General features: G+C 36.0%; 2 protein-coding genes across 4 annotated transcripts in view; one reads left to right on the forward strand and one right to left on the reverse strand.

The window, feature by feature from the left end:
* The first annotated feature begins 2,963 nt into the window (after window positions 1–2,963).
* LOC143146884 (putative multidrug resistance-associated protein lethal(2)03659) lies at window positions 2,964–13,084 on the forward strand. Of its 2 annotated transcripts, XM_076311607.1 has the most exons (16): window positions 2,964–3,150; window positions 5,688–5,794; window positions 6,254–6,556; window positions 6,665–6,802; window positions 7,071–7,504; window positions 7,582–7,738; window positions 7,807–8,009; window positions 8,081–8,481; window positions 8,572–8,786; window positions 8,878–9,096; window positions 9,193–9,376; window positions 9,452–9,628; window positions 9,707–10,169; window positions 10,333–10,705; window positions 10,964–11,660; window positions 11,995–13,084. In XM_076311607.1, the coding sequence occupies exons 2-16, from the start codon at window positions 5,718–5,720 to the stop codon at window positions 12,136–12,138; spliced, it is 4,185 nt and encodes a 1,394-aa protein (XP_076167722.1). In that variant the 5' UTR covers window positions 2,964–3,150; window positions 5,688–5,717; the 3' UTR covers window positions 12,139–13,084. The 2 variants fall into 2 exon arrangements, with proteins under 2 accessions (XP_076167722.1, XP_076167723.1); XM_076311608.1 differs by lacking the exon at window positions 6,665–6,802 and having other exon boundaries at window positions 2,965–3,150.
* Window positions 13,028–23,576, reverse strand: part of LOC143146885 (interleukin-1 receptor accessory protein-like 1-B) — a 301,118-nt gene continuing 290,569 nt past the window's right edge. Inside the window, exons 6-8 of one of the 2 annotated variants that reach the window (XR_012992109.1) lie at window positions 21,624–21,761; window positions 16,052–17,117; window positions 13,028–14,723 (exon numbers count right to left, since the gene is read on the reverse strand). Coding sequence is in view for 1 of the 2 variants with exons in the window: in XM_076311609.1 (XP_076167724.1) it covers window positions 16,669–17,117; window positions 21,624–21,761 (587 nt within the window). In the remaining variant the exon portion in view is untranslated. Of the gene's footprint in view, window positions 17,118–21,623; window positions 21,762–23,576 lie in introns of both variants that reach the window. The other variant, XM_076311609.1, reaches the window with a different exon arrangement.

Genomic DNA, 23,576 nt, shown 5'->3' on the forward strand with positions numbered 1-23,576 from the left:
TCACCCGTTCTTTCACTTAAAACCCCGAATTTCTTTCATTTAACAAAACTACAAAAATCAAAAGACCTTATAAAGTATTGTTATAAGTAGTATTGTCTATACTGAATTTCATGGATTGCAAGTATATTCAATAGATAACGATGCTTCTAACTGTAATATAACCAACGGTATGTAATACAAGTTGAATTACAATAAAGTATAAGCGTCATACGCGAAATGAATGCGCTATCTGTTGATGTATATAGGCACTACATACCACAGATGAGATATCCATCGGTTATTTGTTACGGTACCGAAGAAATCTTTAATTTTCTCGTTAATATAAATACAAGTTTTGAAATATGTCTCACCTATCTAGGGTAGAAACCATCAACTGTAGTCTTAATGAAGTAACAATATATAAAAGCTACCCTTTTTCGTCGTTTTCATTCCTTCGTTTTCCTCGGGTATTTTACGTGCTCTGATATTATAAATTATCCGATCTTAGAACACTGTTTTAAAGTCTACCTGGTACACCACCACAGTTTCTAGAACGTTGCAATATATAGAATTAAATATGTTTTAACTTACTATGGAAGTAATGATGTTGCACGATCTGAAATACCGACCTCATAAATTATCGTGAGCTCTTAGAGCAACGTTTTCCTTTACGAACGGTAATTCTAGGAACTACATTCAACTAAACTATCAAGTTGGGGTAAAGGTAGGTAAACGTAGAAAACTTGTCATTGTACTTAGACGATTTGTGTCATTCTGTCGAACCCATCAACCTTAGAAAAGGTGTTGTATTCATTCTCACAGTTTGATCCAACAACAGATAGAATTTTGATTATTATAGCACCATGAAACTAAAAATATTTTCAAAGTATAGTTGCTGTAACGGTTACTCAGTAATACAGTAATTTTAGATTCAAGACAAGATTCTAACCATCTTTGATTACAATGAGTCGATGTATATTGCCAAGAGAATTTGAAATCAGTGATTATTAATAACGTTTATTCGGTATCCTCGAATTGTTAATAGTGCAATATACATATTATTTGTGGTTTATAGTGTACATAAATCAATTTTAATTCAGTTTCACAGTAAACGATGGTTATGCTAATGTTTTTGTGTAAGTGAAATTTTAAGATACGAAAAATAATAATAATTTCTCAAATATAAATTAATCTACGATTATGTTTTGTTTGGAGGTTTATCGTTTTCATTTTACACTGATAAATCAATGTTAAGAACGATATTAATCAAATTTCAAAGATTATTTTTTTCTACAAATAAATCAATATTTAATTTACTTCTCTCCTAAGCAAAAGAATCATAGTCAAATAATTGTGAATAATTATTAATAACGGATACACAATTATTAATAACTGCTATTAGTCTGGTACATAATTATTAATAACGTAAAATACATATAATATATATTATATATACATATAATAATATATATAATACATATTATTGTTAATAACAGGTAAATAGTCATTAAGAACGGAATAAAAGTAACATTGTATGGATTTTTTATGTATATGTATCTGTTATTGCATAAATATTTATACCAGGCTTTTATTATTAACATATGTGAAATGTATATTTTTTTAATTAATAAACAATACATATTTAAAGTATTTTTAGTATTTCATTAATTACATCCTCCTTTTTCTTTTCTGTCATACCTTCCATAAGTTTTTTTTATTCATTAATTAAGGAAACGTAAAATCGAAATTGTACTACTTCTTTCGTTATCATTTTAACTTGATAGAAAGTTTTAAATCGGTCGAAATATTTTGTCAAAATTCCAAATATTTTAATTTTTAGAACATGTTAGAAAAAATGTCACAACTTTAAAAATCTGTGCAAGGGAAGAGAAAAATGAGGGGAAAATAAATAAAACTTCATTTTTATTAAAACATTATTTTATAAACAAAAGTTTGAGTCCGAAAAAGGTAAACATGAGTATTGGTATATATAATAATAATAATGTTAATAATTAGTAGTAATAACAATAGTTTTAGTAGTTATATCTAGTAATAGCTTTAGCAGTAGTTGAAGATGTAGTTCTGTGGGTACTAAGAGAAACAAGCATCTGTATTCTGCAGAGTTAGTGTTCTTCCTCGGGGAATATCGCAGCTTTAATGACATCCGGGCCTGATTACACATATCTGCGTATTCCTGGTTTATTAAAATAGTTTGTTAGGATATTTCGTAGTTGTTTCAGAATGAAGCCTATTCAAGGAAGACCTTTCATTCTGCATACAATTTCTTTTATTTCGTGTCAAAATTTGATATAACCAAAAAATGATTTGCTTTATTTTTTTGGATATAATTGTTCAAAAATCCATTTGACGAAAATATTGTATCTCCCTATTGTTTCAAATAATGGATGTTCTATCCTATCAATAAATACAGAATCTACTCTTTACTTATTTATACTTCTATTGAAAAAAAATTTCTATAATATATTTGCGGGAGAGATTTTTTCCAAATTCTTTTACGACCAGCATAAGTGCATATATATGTGCATATATGTATACGTTCTCATTGTCTTTAATTTGAATTTTTACAAAAAATTTTATTTCACTTTAAATCGATAACGTTGGATTTCAGTGCTAAGGAAGTAAGAAAATCTAGCAAGTTTGTGTATTCGTTCATAGGTGTCGTTACAGGATCTATTTCGATCGAAATTGTTGAAATCGAAACCATTTTTATATTATCAATTAATGATGTCATGTTCCTGATTACAAGAAATCCACCTATTTACCATGTCCGTTATCGCAATGACAATGCTCTTTAATCATATGTTACCTTAGATATACTAAATGATAAGAAAATTATATTTTCGTCTCCGTCTCGTAAGATGCCGTATCGATCGCTGGTGTGGAAAGAAACAGAACGATGATAGGGAAAACGCAGCTAGAACGCTAGAAGCTCGGAGAATCACCAAAAGTATACCCACCACAGTCTGTCCTGATCACGTGTTGGTATAAGGTTAACCAATGACACATGCGAGCGTCGGCCAGTTGAGCATTAGTTGAGAAACGGCCTTCTACTTAAGTGGATGTCGGTTGTTGTCTCATAAATTGTTGAACAATTGAAAAGTAATGGGACATTCACGTGCTGAAAACTAGACAGGACTATTCTCTCCAATCGTAAGTGATACGACACATTTCTTTGTGCTTTCCTTCGATTATTGTATCATTTTCAACGCACCATCGATTGATCGAAGCTATCGACTTCAGGCAAGAGACAACGTGGAAATATCGCGATTGATCAAGTGTCGAATGCGATTCAATTAACACTAAATGAATCATTATTGGCGGTTACAGAAATATTGTTTGGTCGATCGTTTGAAGCTTAGAAATTTTTAATCGTGCTCTGTCATTATGTAAGTTGCGCGCAATTTACAATTTTCTTTCTTAACACGAAATATTTCTCCCATCGGATTCACGAATGTGCATGCTGTAAACGCAAAGATGAAACGTGTAATTCAAAATTGCATTTCGTGAAATAATTGTGTGTATATTAGTTCCCTTATATATTAGGTATCTAAATTGATTTCATTGAAACCTATTAATGGTTGTAAATTTTTACACGATTGAACAAGGTAAGATAACTAACTAGGCTAACTAGTAGGTAACTAGTAAGGCAACTAACAATTGCTTGAGAGCACTTTACAATAATAAGTTTCTATGTAATTGTTATCCGATAATAGATAATTACAGTCACAAAAATAAATCGAATATATAAGTGAAAACGAATGTGCGTTTCTGAGAATCAAGTTTGAAAATATGCGAGGCCCGCGTTTATCTACACGAGATCCTATGCGAATCTCTTAATGTGTTTACGCATGAAGTATACAATGTTTGAGTTAGTGCAGCTGATGAGAATGTACTTTTTCGTTTATCGCGCTAATGATGTACTCGGTACGCATTATCCCCAAAAGCGATTCTTTGTTCATTCGAATGTATCTTGTCTACATTGTTCGCTTGACGCGACGCGACACGAGTGTGGCTTAACGTAATTGAGTTTGTAACTACAAATGTTTCAACACTTTTTATTCTATGAATCATAAAAGGTTCTCAATATGTTTTTTAAGAATATATATGTTTTGATATACATTTTGTTACATGAATTACTCCTTTCATGTAACTGCCAATACTGAAATTCATTCAGTCAAAATTGAATCGAATAGATTCCGCATTCCGAGTATTTTCAAAATCGATTTTCGCAAAAATGATGGCTCTTACGAACAAACTTTATTCCGTATTTCCGATTCATTTCTTCTCGAGGACTCATTTCGGCTTGCACGATATATTTTGAGACACCTTGTATAATTGCAGAGGAACATGATAATGTAGTTTTTGTGATTTGACAGAGCTCTTAATTGCAAAACCTGCTTCGATTAAACTTATAAAAATTGTTATGTTTTTACGAGAAAGGCGTTTGTAGTTCAAAGACAATGTTATTGTAAAGAAACAGTTTGTTAGTTCAGTTTGAACCAAGTGAATATATGTTTTGAGAAGAAGCATAAAAATGTTTGTGTTTGAAAAACGAAGCAAGAAATTGTTACGCACAGTATTATGTTTTTTCTGGTATTACATAGAAAATGAATTTATTTTCTGAACAAGTCTGAAAAGCAAAAATTATAAGAAATCAGAAATGTTTGGTATTAAGTAATTAGCACAATGTGGAATCTGGTAACAAAGAATTTATAGCGCCTTTAAATTTATGACTCATGTGTTACCACAAGACTTACTGTAACTATGTATCATTTGTGTCAACTCTTTAGGCAATTAAGTAATGAGTAAAGTTTGTCAGGATACATGATTTAGATAAATAAATAAATAAATGCTTCTGTGAAAGTTTGTTTTATGTGTTTAATGGATATAAATGCATTATTTACCAAATTTTATTATTGTAACACATTTTGATAAGTGGATATTTTATTTATTAAATCATATGTTATAACTATTGTGTAGTATTGCATAATCCTGTCTTTTATACAATGTTAAATGTATGTTTAAGAGACTTCAAAGTATTCTGTATATAATTTTATTACTTTTTCATTTATGTTTAGAAATTGAAATTGGTGCAAAGTTAAAATTATTATTTACAGAATATATTTTATATTTTCTTATTTAAAGTATCATCGTATATATTATCACTTTAAGTGTAGTGCTTAACCAAATTAATAATCACCTATTTATTTTATGTATTTTATTAAATTTTATTGTCATTAACAGTTTATAAAGTCATAAAGGAGTTTGCTATAAAAGTTTCGGTATATTAATCTCAATACATATAAACATATTTTTACAAGTGTCACTTTGACCTTCCTCCTTATCACATCATTATAATTGGTTCTTTTTTACATATTATTGCATTTGTAGTTTCTCAATGAAAATGTATACAAATATTAGCAGAGTGATATTATAATTTCTCTTATAACATGTTCAAAGATAGTGTATTTCACGAAAAATTACATGATCGATATTATTATCAGGCTAAGAAAGAATAAGGTACATTGCTTATCTTAATTTGTTAGAGTGATTGATACTCCTGTTTTTAATATGATTCATTTAGGTTATAACAGTTTAAGTACTGACTGATTATATTTAAAGTAATATAATTTTGTTTACATTGTATGTACAATGTTTTATGCTACCTGTACATACAAATTTTACAGGAAAAATAAATAAATAAATGCAAAACTATCATGGATGGGAAAGTAAAAGCGGAGAGAGTAAAGAATCCACGAGAAGGAGCAAATCCTCTTAGTGCTTTAACATTTTCGTAAGTTTTAAAGAAAATACATGATTCGTTGCTTTTTTTCCTTGTCATTGTCTGTTATAGAAATGTGAAATCAAGGTGATAAATGAGCCGTGCTCTAAAAGTGTCTCCATATCAGATACAAATAAGTCTTTTGTAAATAGAGTAGGAACTATCTTGAATTCCCTTACCGTACAAATAGAGAGACTTTTCGATATGTTTATTGTTTCAATACGTTATCTATTAGTATTCTTACATAGAAATTGCTAAAGGAAGTAGACTGTTATCTTTAATCAATTAACATTGATATAAAATGAAAAAAAAAACAAAGATAATTTTTCTATCTTGAAATGTTTGGAGAAATCATTAATCTAAATATTGAAAGATGAAATTATTTTCATAGTATTATTCTTTTTCTAGTATTAGAAATATATTTGATTAAAATACAATTTATTACAGTAATAAAGATTTACTTTTTTATAGATGGATTTTACGTACTTTTTGGGTGGGTTATCAAAAAGAGTTAGAAATAAATGATTTATGCAGACCTCTTAAGGAACATACAAGCAGTATTTTAGGTGCAAAAATTCAAAAGGAATGGGAACAAGAATGCGAAGCATATGAAAAGCGCAAGTTGCTAGTCGATAAAAAAGAAAATAATAACCGAGAATACAATTTAAGAAGAAAAGTGAAGGAGCCTAGTTTAACAAAAGTCCTTATTAAATGTTTTGGTCCCCGATTATTGGTATATGGATTAATTTTAGCAGTTATGGAAATTGTGCTCAGGTATGTAATAAAAATATGATAGCTCGTTTAATTGCATAAATTATTATTATTATAAAATGTCCTATGAAGCAAGTACAGATTTTGAAAATCTTTCTATTACCTATTTAGATTATCACAACCCATCTTTCTTGGTCTTCTAATCCGTTACTACAATCAGACGAAACTTAGACACTCTACAGTGAAATCGTCCAGATTATACAATTCTTCTACTTCGCAAGTTCATGAAAATGAAGATGCGACAAGATTGTTAAGTTCCTAAATCCCTTATATCCTGTGTACCTACTAATCCTTTTATGCACTTATTTCTTAGAAGTTTGATTTTTTCTAATTTCAATGTTTGATAAATCTAACAAGATTTGTGTGTAAATTTCTTACCTCTTTCAATATTGCAAGAGTATTTAGTAATTACTCTGCAACATACTGTTGCAACAATAGTAATAGTATAGTTTTGGTATGCTGTTTTTCAAGCTTGTAATTAAATGTCATTACTCATTCTCTATTATTTTGTGTACAGGGTATTGCAACCAATATTTCTCGGTCAGCTATTGGACTACTTTAGAAAGAAAGAAGTAGAAACAATAACGAAAACAGAAGCTTATTTATATGCAACTGGTGTGATATTATGTTCAGGGATATTAATATTTGTTACCCATCCATATATGATGGCCATCCTTCATATGGGAATGAAAATGCGTGTGGCTTGTTGTTCGTTAATATATAGAAAAGCATTGAAACTTTCGAGAACAGCTTTAAATGAATCAACAGTAGGGCAAGCGGTTAATCTGTTGTCTAATGACGTCAATAGATTTGATGTAGCAATTATATTTTTACATTATTTATGGATTGGACCGCTTGAAACTATTATTATTATGTACTTTATGTACAGAGAAGTTGAAGTGTCCGCTATTATCGGAGTCGCAACACTTCTAATGTTCATTCCTTTGCAAGGTAAAGAAAATTAATAACTTTATACTTACGACATATTTGTTGTATTTAGTATTACACTGTATTTTCAAACTATATAGGATATTTAGGCAAAAAATCTTCGATATTACGACTGAAAACTGCCTATAGAACAGATGAAAGAGTTCGACTGACGAACGAAATTATTAGTGGTATTCAGGCAATTAAGATGTATACTTGGGAAAAGCCATTCAGTGCTCTAGTCGAGAAAGCAAGAAGGTAATATTTTACGCGACTAAAATCTCTGAAATTATATGTAAATTTTTCTTTTTTTTGTATTATTCCAGGAGAGAAATCAGCGTAATACGAGCCACTTCTTTAATTAGAGGTGTTACCATGTCTTTCATTATATTTAGTACGAGAATGTCACTTTTCATTACCATATTAGCTTATGTTTTATACGGCCGTAATATAACTGCCCAGAAAGTATTTATGTTGACGGCCTACTATAATATTTTACGTCAGACTATGACTGTTTACTTTCCACAAGGTAAGTATAATCGAATAAACGAGCACAGATTAAAAGTAACCGATGATTTGATAACATCGTCGATATTTCAGGTATAACACAGATAGCAGAAGCGCTCGTTTCTGTGAAACGCTTGCAAAAATTTATGCTGAACGACGAAATTGAACCTACAAAAGAAAAGAAACAAAACAAAAATGAAGGAGTAACGGAGCAGGTGAAGATAAATAATGATATTAACAATCTAACCAAAGAAGAGAATGACACTAAAACCGATCAAATTTATTCGAATAATTACCAAGATGACAGCCTTATAAGTCTAAAGAATGTTAGTGCCAAGTGGCTTTCGCACAAATCAGAAGACACATTGAAGAATATTAATATCAAAGCAAAAGTGGGCGAGCTGATCGCTGTGGTTGGACAAGTTGGTTCCGGTAAAAGTAGCTTGCTCAATGTGATATTGAAGGAATTACCTGTGCACACGGGTTCTGTAGAGGTTTGCAATTTATTTTGTGATATTACTGCATAATGTAATATTACCTATAAAATTACAATAGCTTTTATAATTATCTCCTTTATTCTTCAGATAAATGGCAAGTTGACATATGCTAGTCAAGAACCGTGGTTGTTCGCTGGATCTGTCAGGCAAAATATTTTGTTTGGCAAGAAAATGGATCAATTTCGATACGATCGCGTAGTCAAGGTTTGCCAATTAAAAAGGGACTTTAGTCTGTTACCGTACGGCGATAAAACAATCGTGGGCGAAAGAGGGATTAGTTTGTCGGGCGGGCAACGCGCTAGGTCGGTAATTATAATATTAATTCGAGCCTGTCATTTATGAGAAATGTATACAATGCGTGCGTACGATTAATTAATCGATTTGTACGTGCAGGATTAATTTAGCCAGAGCGGTGTACGCAGAAGCTGACCTGTACTTATTGGATGATCCTTTGAGCGCTGTAGACGCTCACGTTGGCAAGCATATGTTCGAAGAATGTATTGACAACTACTTAAGGGGAAAAACCAGGATTCTTGTTACGCATCAGTTGCAATACTTGCGAAACGTTGATAGGATATTTGTTATGAAAGATGGGGCGATACAAGCGGAGGGGTGAGTGTCATTTACGCTTTGATCACCTTCTAATTAATCATTATTTTTATTCAATAATTATTAATACTTACGTAATAACATTCTTCCTCATTGCAGCACTTACGACGAATTAGCCACCATGGGGGTAGATTTCGGTAGGCTGTTAGAGAATGAAGCACACGCAGAGGAGGGTGAACGATCAGCGTCTGCTCCTCCTAGTAGAAGCAATTCCCGTAATGCCAGTATCTCGTCATTGAATTCATACCAGAGCACTATCACGGACAAGATGGATCCGATCGAGGTAAATGTTCACGAAGTCGTATATTAAATTTTTAACATTTTTCGAATTGCAATGTTTTATGAAGTACAATTACAGGTGGCCGAATCGCGTTCAAGAGGCAGTGTTGCTGGCGAAGTGTACTCAGGATATTTACGAGCTGGTGGAAATTGGTGTGTCATAATCATAGTCTTTTTATTTTTCGTATTGGCACAAATGTCAGCCAGCGGCGGGGATTTCTTCATCTCTCAGTGGGTCAATATGGAAGAGAAATACGTAGGTATATCTGTATTATTAAATGTTTCCTCTTGGCACGAATTAATTTGAAACGAACGAATACGATTTTATTTATAGGTTAAAGAAAACCAGGATGGTAGTCTTGAGATAAGTTGGGAAAACCCGATAATAACCCGTCAGTTTTGTATATATTTGTACAGTGGTTTGACGGCACTTACGGTAATCATTACTCTAACGCGTTCGTTCACATTCTTCATGACATGCATGAAAGCGTCTATTCGACTTCACGATCGTATGTTTCGAAGCATTAGTCGCGCGACGATGCGTTTCTTTAACACAAATACGTCGGGACGTGTACTCAATAGATTCTCGAAAGATATGGGCGCCATTGACGAGCTGTTACCAACAGCGCTGATCGATTGCTTACAAATCGGTCTGTCCCTCACCGGAATCGTAGTAGTGGTTGCAATAGCCAATCCATGGTTACTGATACCCACAGTGATCATTGGAATACTCTTTTACTACATTCGCATGTTCTATCTAGCGACCAGTCGCAGCGTGAAACGTCTGGAAGGAATTAGTGAGTACTTCAAATTCAATTATCTCCTATCTCTTTCCTGCATTCCAAGATTTAATCGTTTCTGATATTCATGTGAAAACGGAATTTTGTAACGCTGTTCCGATATAATCAAAGTATTATTATCATTGTTGAACGATCAATTGTAACGGTAAATAATCTCCAGCTCGATCACCGGTGTTTGGCCACCTCAACGCCACTCTACAAGGACTGACAACCATACGTGCCTTCCAAGCGGAGGAGATCCTCACCAAGGAGTTCGATCAACATCAAGACCTACACTCGTCGGCTTGGTTCATATTCATCGGATCCTCGAGGGCGTTTGGATTTTGGCTCGACTTTTTCTGCGTCATTTACATCATCTTCGTCACATTTAGTTTCCTAATACTTAGCGATAACAGTGAGGCACAGTACGGCGGTAACGTTGGCTTGGCCATAACGCAGAGCATAGGATTGACAGGGATGTTCCAATGGGGTATGAGACAAAGCACCGAGTTGGAGAATCAAATGACTTCCGTCGAACGCGTGTTGGAATACAGGTATGCTGGCCAAGGTATCTAGGCAGGGTGTGATCCTCTCGTCAGTGGACTTAAAAACATACCATCTAAACAACTCGATGATGGGTGCGATTATTGCAGCGGAGATTGCTGTACTTGTAATGTCTGTAAACTAAAAACGAGACTTACACGTGATTATCTCTGGAGTGTTTAAGTGGCGATACTGACGAGAGGATTACTCTGTAGATATAGCTGTACGTAAAACTATGTATGGATGAACATGTGTATGTTTGTTTTTAGCAAAGTGGCCAGCGAGCCAGCGCTTGAAAGCTCGCCGGATAAAAAGCCCAGGGACACTTGGCCCGAGGAGGGTAAGATCGAATTCAAAAAAGTGGCGATGAGATACGACCCGGCAGAGTCCCCTGTGTTGAAGAACTTGAACTTTGTCATTTATCCGCAAGAGAAGATAGGGATTGTCGGAAGAACAGGCGCTGGAAAGTCGTCCTTGATCTCAGCTCTCTTCCGCTTGGCGGATCTCGAGGGCACCATCGACATTGACGGCGTCGACATCACCGAGATTGGTCTTCACGATCTACGTTCGAAGATTAGTATAATTCCTCAAGAACCATTTTTGTTCTCTGGTTCGTTGAGAGCGAATTTGGACCCATTCGACAAGTACAACGACGATGTGCTCTGGCAAGCGCTAGAGGAAGTTGAATTAAAGGAGATAGGCCTGGATGCCCAGATCAAAGAGGGTGGTTCCAACCTGAGCGTGGGGCAACGACAACTCGTGTGTCTGGCACGCGCGATTGTCAGGAACAATCCTATTCTCATTCTCGACGAGGCCACAGCGAACGTCGATCTGAGAACCGACGAATTGATTCAACTGACTATACGGAAGAAGTTCGCTAAATGCACTGTATTGACCATTGCGCATCGACTCAACACGGTCATGGATAGCGATCGTATTTTGGTAATGGACGCTGGCAGCGACGTGGTAAGCTTTCTTCTCGGTTTAAGAGCCATGAGTAAATTTAATTCGATGAAAGAAATTCAAATTTTAGTTTGTATTTTTATTTCTTATCAACGTCATTAATGTTACTATATTCTTGTTAAGGTTAGGTCAGCTCGACATATAGTTGTACCTCACGTGTACCGATTTTACTTTTACAAAATAACTTTTTTATTTTCATTTTTGTTTTTCTTTCTTCACTCAATACGGAATTATTTTCATTTTTGATCTACTCGTATATTATCTTGGTACAATGATTATTATTATTATTATTATTATTATTATCATTATTATAATTATAATATTTGATACTCTGTAGGAATTCGATGCTCCTTATCTGCTGCTACAAAAAACTAGTGGATTTTTGAAGAACATGGTAAACGAAACTGGATCAGCGATGGCGAAATCCCTGAAAGAAGTTGCTCGCGAGAGCTACCAAAATCGTACGTCGACTGCTCTTTGATAACTGCACAACCGATTCACTTATTTCAGGGTCGAACTCTTTGCATCGAGTCCTATTATTATAGACTATAATTTTTAGTTTTTTTTTTTCGAATAGTCTTTTTGTATAAGGATCTACGGATTATTTAGCGATCAAAGTATGTCGGCCAAAATGCTTTGAACGATTGCCAGAATTCTTAATTAATCGTGATGTATCATTTTCGGAATTCCTTCGAGATCGAATATCACGTTCCTCGACTCAGTATTATTACATAGATTTTTGTCAACAGCTGCCTTTTGTAAACAAATGTCTTTTTACTTCGAAAGCCGTAGCCATAAAAAGCTACTACAAGACTTATTGTACTTAATCGTATTATATACTATTTTTGTATATGGTACGCAGTTACGGAAAAACTGATTTTCATAACACACTTGCTATTTTGTAATTTTTTAAGGGTTATGTGTATATGCAGGATATTCATTTTTTTGCCCTTATTTTGGTGCTGTAAGTACAAAAAAGACATACGTCAAAAGGACAGGAGTCTTTACTTTCTAAGATAGAACATTATTTTGACCGATGCGTGTACTATAATGAAACAGTTTTTATTAAAACACCGAAGATGTACTTCAATTATGTACATAATTATTGAAAGAATCCGCGAGTCGAAGTTTTTCTCGATTCTCTGCCCGCGTCGCAATGTTCTACGTGTAAAATACGCTTAAATGAACGAGAGCCGCGTTACCAATGCAAATAAACTCACTTGGCCAATTTGTACCGTTTCGAAGAGCGAAATTCTTCTTGTACAAACTTTTAGAGGTTCGTTTCGTATGTATTGTTCCGTATACTGTTTTCTTGTCGTCGTACAAGTAAGCGTATATTGTACTTTTAGGTGAAAAACAATTACCTTACGTACAAGTGCCTATGTAATTTTATTGTTATAAATGAAAAATATAGATCTAGAGCATTATTTATGTTAATAATACAGTGTGCCTTTCGTTTCTTTCATAAACGGTTTTCCCGAAATTACTTCTCGGATCTCTCGAATAAACACTGATCGTACAACGAACGCGCATTTACGTAACAATGAATATCGGCAGTGATTCCACCATGTTTGCGAAGTTGTAATTTATTTTCTACAGTAAGTATGATAAAAAGTACCGTTCCAACGATTTCTGGAAATATAAATATTCTTGTTTATTATCGGATTTCACGAACAACAACCTCCTTCCTCCTGTGTCGGCGCGAAGTGAAATGGACCTTTGCTTTTCAATTCATAGAACCGTGTTAAATCGCGTTTCCACGCGTGATCCAGAGGGGCGCCACAAGCCCGTTCTGCAGCGTGTGGAAACTCGATTTCGGTACCTACACGTACACATTATACACCGGAAAAGGAAAGCAAACGGTGTGTATACAAGTTTCTTCTGATCCGTCACCTTAGGAAATTCCAAGAGCGCGGTCATGCTTTCGTGATTACAATGTGTAAAAGAAAAATACGATTTACACTCTTCTGACACGCGTTCGAAATAACGGCGTTTGCCTCGTGTTACTGGTTCTATCGCTAAACGAATAAACGAGTGTAACGTCTATGTCTATACTCTGCTTACTCGGCTCGCAACGATCGCCCGCGACGCGGAATCGTCCAAGCGTGTCCTCGCGAGTCAAGTACACTAGTGTATTGTAATACTGACAGTAAAGAGATTACTATGCGACATTAAAATTAAGCTCACCTCGCGAATCTGTCTGTGACGTCTAAAGTACAATTACTCGATTAACAATTACAATATAATACGTATAAATTCACACACCCACGCATATCCTGCGCATGCGCGCTTTATTTACGTGGGAACGTGATTCAAGGATGCTCCGTTCTAACCTACAAACGGATTCATTCGATAACGTCAAATTTAAAGAAAAAAAATGAAGATAAGCGTGATAAAAGATTTTTTAAGAGAACAGATACGTATTAATAGATGGAAACGCCATAAATGTAATTTTTTAAATTGTTTATCATCCGCGATGAATTTGTTCGTAGATTCAAACAGATCAACCTGTATAATTATAGGTAATAATTATTCTAAGATTAAAGTTACAGGATTATCGTTTTCGTTACGCTCGCAGATACAATTTTCTAAGTATTCCACAGTCGTTCAATGCGATGATAATCCTCAAAGAACAGTATAAAACTGTCGACTATACACAGACACATTTTATACTATTATGTGTATATATATATATATATGCGCGCGCGCGCGCGCGTGTGTGTATCCTTTTTCCCTTGAACATGTATATACAACAGTATAAAATACTTCTTAGTATTCGTTAACTTTGTTGCGCACATTGATTCACGAGAATTCGCGCGTAAAATCCCCTTAGAAAAGTGTGTCCGGAAACGTAGACGCGTCTTGTTTGCGAGTTCTCGAAACCCATTTGAAAAACCGATAAATTTAAACGGTTATAAATAAAGTATGGCTAGCTAAATAAATAAGAGAGCACCGATATGTATGCAATATATACAAACAGAGAAAAGAAGCTTACGCAACGAGCGATTACGTAACGCGAACAATGAGATTCGCTTTCCTTTTTCTTTGTCGGACGGGTTTGCTCTCCTGGAACCAAAAGCAACATTTCCCTAACTCTATTACAGCAGTGCATAGTGCGCGAGCGCTATATACGGTGATTCTAGGAACTGAGAAACACGTGCGCACCCAATGAAGTTTTGAAACTGTTTTTTTGTGCTTTTTTTCTTTTTTTTCGTACCGGAACCGAAGGACAAGTGCATACATTTTCGCCTTATCCTTGAACGAGGGATCATTTCCTTTTAAACGAACCAAACACGGCGTACAGAATGGATAAAAATCGCGTAAGAAACTTTATCTGGTAAACAGAACTCAAATGAAAAGTTTGTGCTCTCGCGAGAAGGAAGACTGCGTCTCGCCGTTTCCTCTTTCCTCAAATTCTGCACAGTCGGGAGACGTCACGTGCTTGGCGAGTAAAGAAGAAGGATTGTGTGTGTGCGCAGAAGCAAAATCACGCACGCGTATTACAACCTATCCGCGATAAAAAGTATATACCAGATGATAACAGTCTGTTTCGACTATTACCGGCAGAGTCGCAATTCGCCTCAAAAATCGAATCCGTCACGGATAAAATCTATTTCACCGTTATCGACCATTTCCACGAAATTGCGAGCACAGTTATCGATTTTATCAAAAGTTATTTTCATCGGGGAGCTCTTTCCTCGGACAGGAACACCGAGGAGCGTCAAAGTTCAGTTGAATTTTTATTTTACAAAAACAACGTGTACCAATATATTAAAACAGTAATACAGTTGTGACATATGAAACGTTTAACAACGAATCGAAGTTTTGAGGCAGTCTGTGCACGCGATTCGACGAGAAAGCGGCGCTGGAGCTTGTATACATTTATTATGCTACAACGGACATCAATTAAGAAGTGTTTCGTCGCGCGGTGGCGGTTCGTCGATGTTCAAATGAAACGTTACTTTCGTCGTGACTCGACAGAAATGATAAAAAAAAAATCCCTACGCTCGAAATACGCGAACGAATGAAACGTCTTAAAAACGAACGAAATTAAAAGAAAATTTCGAAATATTAAAAAAAAAAAAAAAAAGAAAACGCTAGGTTCTCAATGAGTTACGAATAATTCTAACATTTGACCGAGGATTCGTCCTCTTTTGTTCACGTAGCCTCGTAGAGTTCTACAATTCAGTAGGATTGTTCTGTCATTATCGAAGAAGGACGGTTGGTGTTCCCGAACTCGTAAGAATTTGATGAACGTTCGTCGGTTACGGTCACTCGACTCGCGCGCCATATTGTAAAGCAGGTAACTAAGCGCAAAAAGAGCTTAAAGGGGTCGCAGCGAGGTGTTCTTCGAACATAATTCGGAAATAGAGTTTCTGGTTTCGAACACTTACATCGATACTCGGTTCGAATCACACTCCGGGTTCCATTCCCAATAGACGTTGGGTTACCACACCTTGTCCGGTTTATCGACGGTATCGGCACCGTGCATCATCGCTTCGACGTTGTCAAAAAGCTTCGATATCTCGGTCGCTGGAAGTCAGAGAAACACCAACAGACCACAAACGCACACACTGTTCGCAGTAAAAAACGACTTATTAGATTAGGAATTTCGCGCAACAACCTAACGAGCCTTCGAAAGAGGACGCTCGACCGTTGCGCCGCCACGACTGTCCACTTTCGATTCTCGAATCTCTCGGTGAGTCGTGCGTATTCGATTATCGAACGAGATCCGCGTTTTCGAGTCGCATCCTAATTAGAAAATACAGTCGAACACGAACGCGGCGGTGGAATAAATCGCTGCGCGAACGACTCCCATCGAAACTTTTTAAACGCGTCGCGTGAATAACAAACACCACGTTGCCGGAATTTGGAATTGATCGAGTCGTGGTTTTCGATATCGATTTTCTCGATCGATGATCCTCTCGTGTTCGTACCTCCGTTCAAGCGGGAAAGGAAGAAACGCAGGTACGGTGAACGAATCCGATCGTTCTTCGATTCCTTCGAGAGTTTAAACAAGAACCTCGAGACTCTCGCGCGAGCGAGCTTTCTGCTGTCCACACTTTCCGTTCGCTTGTACGATCATGGCAACCGACTGGCAGCCGGTTTCGTTACCGATCGGTCGAACAGGTGGCATTGCCAGTCGAAGCTGGTACCAGAATTTTTGGTTATTCGATCCGCCGCCGACGGCGCTGCCACCGCCCTCGTCCCAATGCAAGATCTTCAGACGGTCGAGGGACAAATCACCGGCCTCGCAACCCCGAGTCGAACGTTTCGCGATTGTCGTCACGTCCGGTATATCCTTCGTGGTGATCACTATCGTTCGTGTCGCGAGCGACGACAGCTGCTTCAGAATCGCACCGACGCTCGTCTCGTTCCATACGTTTCCCAGGGACGCGGGACTCAGGACGACGACGATCCTTCGGCTGGAAGCTGCATGTGGACCGATCTCCAGGCTCCCTGAAATACAATTATTTATTCTTTATGGTCGTTCGTCGATCGATAATTCATCGATCGAAAGTCAATCGGTTAATATGACTATGACTGTGGTAAGCTGTAGCACACTCGCGACGCTTCGTAGTCATTTAGACAAACACAGAGGAGATACGAATTTCGTACGGACTATCGCTTCTTTTTTGCTAAGAGCGAGACGGAACGAGAGCGACTGAAGGAGAACGAGGAACGAAAGAGTACGAGATGAACGAAGCGCTACTGCGTGCGAAGGACGAAGCATCAGGAGTCCGAAAGACAGAACGAGACAAAGTCAGTGTTTATGCTCTGGAGTGGCGCGTGCTATGTACTGTAAAGGGGACGTGTTCGCGGAGCGGTTGTTTTCCGCTTTTTTTTCGCCGAAGGCGGGGGTGAGAACGAGAGCAAGAAACGGTGTGAGGCAGACGAAGCATTATTGAAGGACAGAGCATTTGACGTCCTTAAGACAGAGCGAGACAAAGCTGTCAGTCCCTCTGATGCTTTCGTTTCATCTCTCCTTAGCAGAACAGGAGTGAATCGGAAATGGTGGAAACAGCGACAAGCTCTCGGCAAATAAATGCTATAATTTGAAGAACTCTTTGACCGATTCGCATTGCTCGTCGGTCGCAGTACCGATTAAACGCGTTTATTTTTTCAAAGCATTGCCATTATACACGAGTGCGTTTTTTGCTACTTTTTCGAAACATGGCGGTGTCAGATCCTTTAAATGGAATAGCGATAAATGTCGAATTATCGAACCGAAAAATTATTTGACCGCAATCCCGAAAAAATTTTGATTTCGATATACTTTTTTTCTCGTAGCGATAGTTAATAAATATGAATGACGTTTACGAACGACGGGTCGATTTTTAGACAAGGCGAATAAATAGTTATCTGTCACGTAAATGATGAGTCTTAAATATTTTTATAAAGTCTGACAAAATATATTAAAAAATGAAACTGCTGATTCGCATTCTTTGTTACGGGAATTTTTCCAATCTTTTTTTTTCTGCAAATTTAATCATTATGAATGAAGTAATATATATGTACAATAACGATTTGAACCCGGGAGAATAAATTAGTAATCGTACAGATTAGCCTCTACGCCACACAACCACTGGTGTGAATGGTTTTTTGCACAAACATCCTAACTATAAGATTTTTTATAATTTGTATAGCTATTTTTCTCAAACTTGATTTATCATCTATTGTTAAAATTACAATTATGTTTATTACAGCTATTTATCACAATGCCAAAGTTTATTTCAATCAGTAAGGGCGACTTCCGGTTTCTTGTAATGAATACGGTCACCTCGGTATTACAGATTTTGAATTTTCGAGTTTCGAAACGTCGATTACGTATCGGCGGACAGCACTAATGTAACCTAAAAATTTTACGAATTGGAATTGTGGTCCAGCCTTAACGAAACAGTTTCCGTTTTCAGAGCTTCGTCAGAAGTTCGCGAAACGAAAACATAGAGTTGCCACACGACAGTGGAGCCACCTCCCGGTACATGTCCAATTCAAAACCGCGGCTGTCTTCGGTAGACAAATGAGACACTCAACGTCCGAGGAACCGACCAACTTTCTAATTCAATTTACCAACTTCCTCGCTGTGATTCTCAAACTACCCCCGTGATATTCCAACTACACACCATGTATAATAAAACGCATCCCACGCGAAAAACTGAGCGAAACGCGACTTTCGTAGCTACCATTACAATCTCTTTGAATTGTAATCTTTTCTTTCATTATTCAACCGATTCTCTTGTACAATCATTGACGAAGAGAGCTATCCTAGGGGAGACTAATTGCTTTCGAAACTTCGAGAGGCTTTTTTTTTCAACAATTTTTGACCCCAATAAGAACAATACTAGACAGATAAAATTGTATATATACTGCGAGAATATATAATTATTTAGTATCTATGTAAACAATAATAATTTTGAGGATTTGAGGAATTAATATTTTCACGTCGGATGATTCATTATTGCGTCAAATCGAAAACTACCGCTGATTACAAATAATATATTTTTGCATTAAATTGTAAATTAGAGGAATTTTGTAACATTATATCAAAAATTTTCATTAATATAAATAACTGCTGCCGGACTCAATTTTTTTGATTCCATTACTAGCCTCACGTGTAACATTCTATAATTATTAACATTATTATTATAATTATTAACTATAATTATTACAATTATTAACATTCTATAATCTTGCGACAGTTCTACACGAGTAGGTGTTTTAAATAAAGTTTTAAAAAAGTTAGGTTACAAACATCGATCACACCATTTTTCAAGAAGATAAATTTTTTTTTACACTTCTCAATAGTAGCTGAATTAAAAAGTGAACAAACCGACCACACCATTGTTCAAGAACGTAATTTTTTTTCTACACTTGTGAATAGCAATAGAATTAAAAAATCGACAAATAATTCTCCGATGGTCCCTCTACGTAGGGGTTCGAAGCTTCGTTGGTTTCGCGACAGATGTCGCCCTCGACGGGCAATCTAGCGGAACACGACAATTCAGATGCACCGAATAATTCTGCGTAACGATATAGTTGCGATTAGCGAGGACCAAAGGGGTGAAAGGGAAGAGGGAATTTTACGGACAAAAACAGAGAAAAAGGAGAGACAGAGCGTGGCGGGACGCGAAATGAAATTTATGTATAGGTTACTTTGCATCAACGGATCGCGGCCGGGCAACGTACGGCAATTTGCATTAATAAAATCGCAGTCGTTGGGCGGGCGGTGCGCGCGCGTGCGAGCTCGCTCGCTCGCCCACGCTCACCTATACGGGGCCCAATTTTGTCCCACCAATTAGAAGGAAATTAGTGTCTGAATATTTTTCACCGTGTAACCGTTATCACGTTGCACGTCTAGCTGTTGATATTCATGGGATGCAGAAGCGAGACGCGCCTTCGCGAAACTAGATCGCGTTGTACATGGCAAACTTTCGGCTACCTTTCTTCGCGGTAATCTCGACCACGTTGCTCTCTTTGTTGATTCTCGCTACCAATTTGCGACCGTACCCTCGCTGAAGCGAAATACGAGCCAACGATTGGACAAGAAAGGTTCGTCGGCACCATGACTTCATTTTAGATGAAATTTTGTGGTATATTTTTTGAGCAACAATAATGGATATGTATTGTTTTTTTTTTGCAAGTTTACAGGGTGAAACTACTCTTCAAATATCGAACCCCACAGTGATAACAAAAATAAATTTGTATAGTTTTAAATCTGTAATCTATATCAAAACTTATTTGGCCAATTGACTTGATATTTAAGTATTAAGTATTAGGTAAAATTAAGTATATTGTATAGAAAAATACTTTTATCCAACGATGGAATTACAATTTTTAATATTTCATTTGTTTCTCTAAATTGGGGAGAAAAGAAAACGAAATACAGAATATTTTTTATCAAATACAGAATATTTTTGTTTCAAGATTTTCTTAATTTAAAAAATGTTTGATTGATGATAATTTAGTCGATAAATAAACTAAATAATTTTATTAATTTTGCTCTAGCTAATTGATAGTGTAAATTCGCACCGAGGCTGGCTTTTCTTCTTGTAATATTTTGAGTTGATACAAAATTCTCTTGAAAAAATTACATCTAATCGATTAAAGTATAATTAACGGGATCTTTGGTTAAGTTCAAACTAAGTTAGTTTTAAGGCCACCATGTACGAATATCTGTGCTCTGCCAAGCAATTATCGAATCTTTAGCTTATTTTTGCTCGCTTCCTCGTTTCTCAGTCCTTCGTCCCTCCTTGTTGCATAAGCAACTGACCGGCCGTGTAGCTGGTCCGAACGGTCAATCGCTCTCTATTACAGTTTTCGTCTTATTTAAAGAACTTTTCGTAAAGATACAAAACTAGTGCAGAGTAACTACACGCACCGATACTTTTATAAACTTTGACATTAATTTGTAACTATTTAGGACCAAAAAAAATTAATAAATGATATACCACTATATTCGAGAAACTCTTCTCTATTTTTCAAGATCAATACTTGAACTTTGAAGGCCAATTTTGAACTTTCTAACTTATTTTTCGTGTAATACCTCATTACTGTTGACAATTTTGGTTTTTTACAAAAACTCATGTTTTTTAAAAACCGAGACCGATAAAGCAACTCGATTCCCGGATTCTTGTCACCCACTGGTTATTAAAAGGCAAAAATCATGTCGAATCGGTCAGAATCGTGCAAACCAACGGATCATCCTTTTTTGAGCCACTAAACAAGAAGCTAGAACTCCAATAATTTTTAATATTTCTCCACGAAAAAAATACTGCACGTACTCGCAAGATGAATGAACGTATGTCGCTACAAAATAGCATAGCTACCATAAAAAAAAAAAAATCGTACAAAGAACCGAAAAAAATGACAGTCTAGACACCAATAACCCCTTAAACAACGCTATCGACGAGGGCTTTCCAGACGAAGGGAAGCAGCCCCACGCGTTTAATTAAAGCTGGAACTTACAATTCTGATTCAGGTGGGAGAGCTCGAGCGGCGTGCACTTGTACCGATGCCTCGTCTCCAGGGTGGGTATCGCTATACCGATGACCAGGCTGGAGTCCTTCTCGTGGTAGCAGACCAGCGCATCGCATTCCTTTCCGTCTGCAATTCGTGTTCGTGACCGTGGTGAGTACGTGGTAAATACGTGCCGTACACCGAACATGCTGTTTCGCAATCAGAAGGTGTACGGTGCGTCTAAGAAACTTTCGTTTCCGGCTCGGGTACCGACACATCGTACATCTTCCGACGCCAATGGTGAAGACTTCCCGCTACATGGTATTCTCGATCACCGAGTCGAGCATTTGTAACGGGGGTTGTGCACGTTACGATTCACCCTACGATTTCTTCGAAAGAATTTTTAGTCGGTGTTTCACCAAATTGCCAAAAAATTAGTAAATTGCAACAACGATATATATTGGATTGTTCGAAAAGTCATTTCGTTTTCCAAAACGGAGAATGTATAATTTAATGAAATGTTTATACACTCTGAAAAAATTGTTTTATTTTTACCAAAAAATGAAACGACTTTTCGAACAATTCAATGGTTATTTAATAATTTTGTAACAGGGGTCGTGCATCTCTGTTTAGAACATTGAGAAGCAAATTTTAATGTTTTTATACTCTTATCGAAGAACTCGTAGGTATGTATCCTTTATTCGAAACAAAATTTTTCGTTTAAAATTAATTCTAACAGCATTGAATAATATTACGTGAAAGCAGGTAACCCACGTGGCAGGGAACAGGTTGAACAGTGTACTGAGATGATAATTTAGTAAAATAAATATTTTTGCTTTGTTCTTTAGTGTATCTTAAACTATACACATTTTTGTTCAGTAGTAATGATTTTTGCAATAGTATGAATATTGTAAATGGACCTGGTTCGAAACGTGTTAAATATTTGTTAAATATATTTGGTAGTTAGATAGCTGAACTATGTATTTTCCATTGTTATTTATTAGTTCTATTTATGTGAAAATTATAAAAAAAAAATGATTTATTTATACTAATACGAATGATTAAATTTGTAAAATCACAATTATACAATATTTGATTAAATTAATTTTGCGTGTACACATGCTTAGAAAATGATGTAACTATCGTTGCAATTCGTCGTACAACTAATTGTACAAATCGTTACGTGCATGACTTCTATAGTGTGATACTACTGTGCTCCAGGTGCTAATTAATCTAGCGGAGTCGCGTTGAGATTGAATTACGCGTGGGAATGAATTACTAGAACTGGTTTCGACTAACAGGAAGACCTAACCGGGAATTTTTATAGTACACTTGGAATCCGGTTGTTATAATAACGGATAATTTTATCGATCGATTATTATCGTAATCGGGCCCAAAACAATATGTAGAAAATTATTTAAAAACAATCCGCCTGTTACAATCAAATTTCGCTCATTGGTATCAATTGTGATAATTGCCCTCGAATGATAAAAATTCTTAGAAAATTCTTACTAAATGGGCCTTTTTTTTTCGAAAATTATTTTCAACCGACGCATATTTTTTTACTTTTTTTACACTAGTGCGTTGTATCTCGAACGGTAACGTAAAAAGCCGGTTTCGTGCTTGTTTGCGACGAATAGAGCTCCACAATGAACATTTTTTATTCTGTATGTTTGTTATAAAAAATGTCGATACTCAAAGCGAGTACAATAAGCGAATTCCATTGTACCGGGAGCGACGGAACTGGAGATCGATTCATGAAATTTTGTAAAATATTTTTCGTTCCATTCGGGCATTTTTTTTTCTCTTTTTTTTTTGTTATAAACTATTGAAATTTAGCATGTGTAAAATTCTTTCCACATGGAACAGGGTTAGGCGAGCGCACGGCAGAATAATTGAATTTTTTCGTTCACAATAGACTTGATCCAGACCAATTAAAACACAAGTACCCCCCCCCCCCCG

This window comes from Ptiloglossa arizonensis, chromosome 5 (assembly GCF_051014685.1).
Source record: "Ptiloglossa arizonensis isolate GNS036 chromosome 5, iyPtiAriz1_principal, whole genome shotgun sequence".
NCBI lineage: Eukaryota > Metazoa > Arthropoda > Insecta > Hymenoptera > Colletidae > Ptiloglossa > Ptiloglossa arizonensis.

What these genes read in the sequence shown, in the direction of transcription:
- LOC143146884 (XM_076311607.1), top strand. Translation starts at nt 5,718, where the DNA reads ATGGATGGGAAAGTAAAAGCGGAGAGAGTAAAGAATCCACGAGAAGGA. An exon ending in CTAGTCGAGAAAGCAAGAAG is followed by an intron (nt 7,739 to 7,806) that starts GTAATATTTTAC and finishes GTATTATTCCAG; the next exon opens with GAGAGAAATCAGCGTAATAC. An exon ending in TCGGGCGGGCAACGCGCTAG is followed by an intron (nt 8,787 to 8,877) that starts GTCGGTAATTAT and finishes TTGTACGTGCAG; the next exon opens with GATTAATTTAGCCAGAGCGG.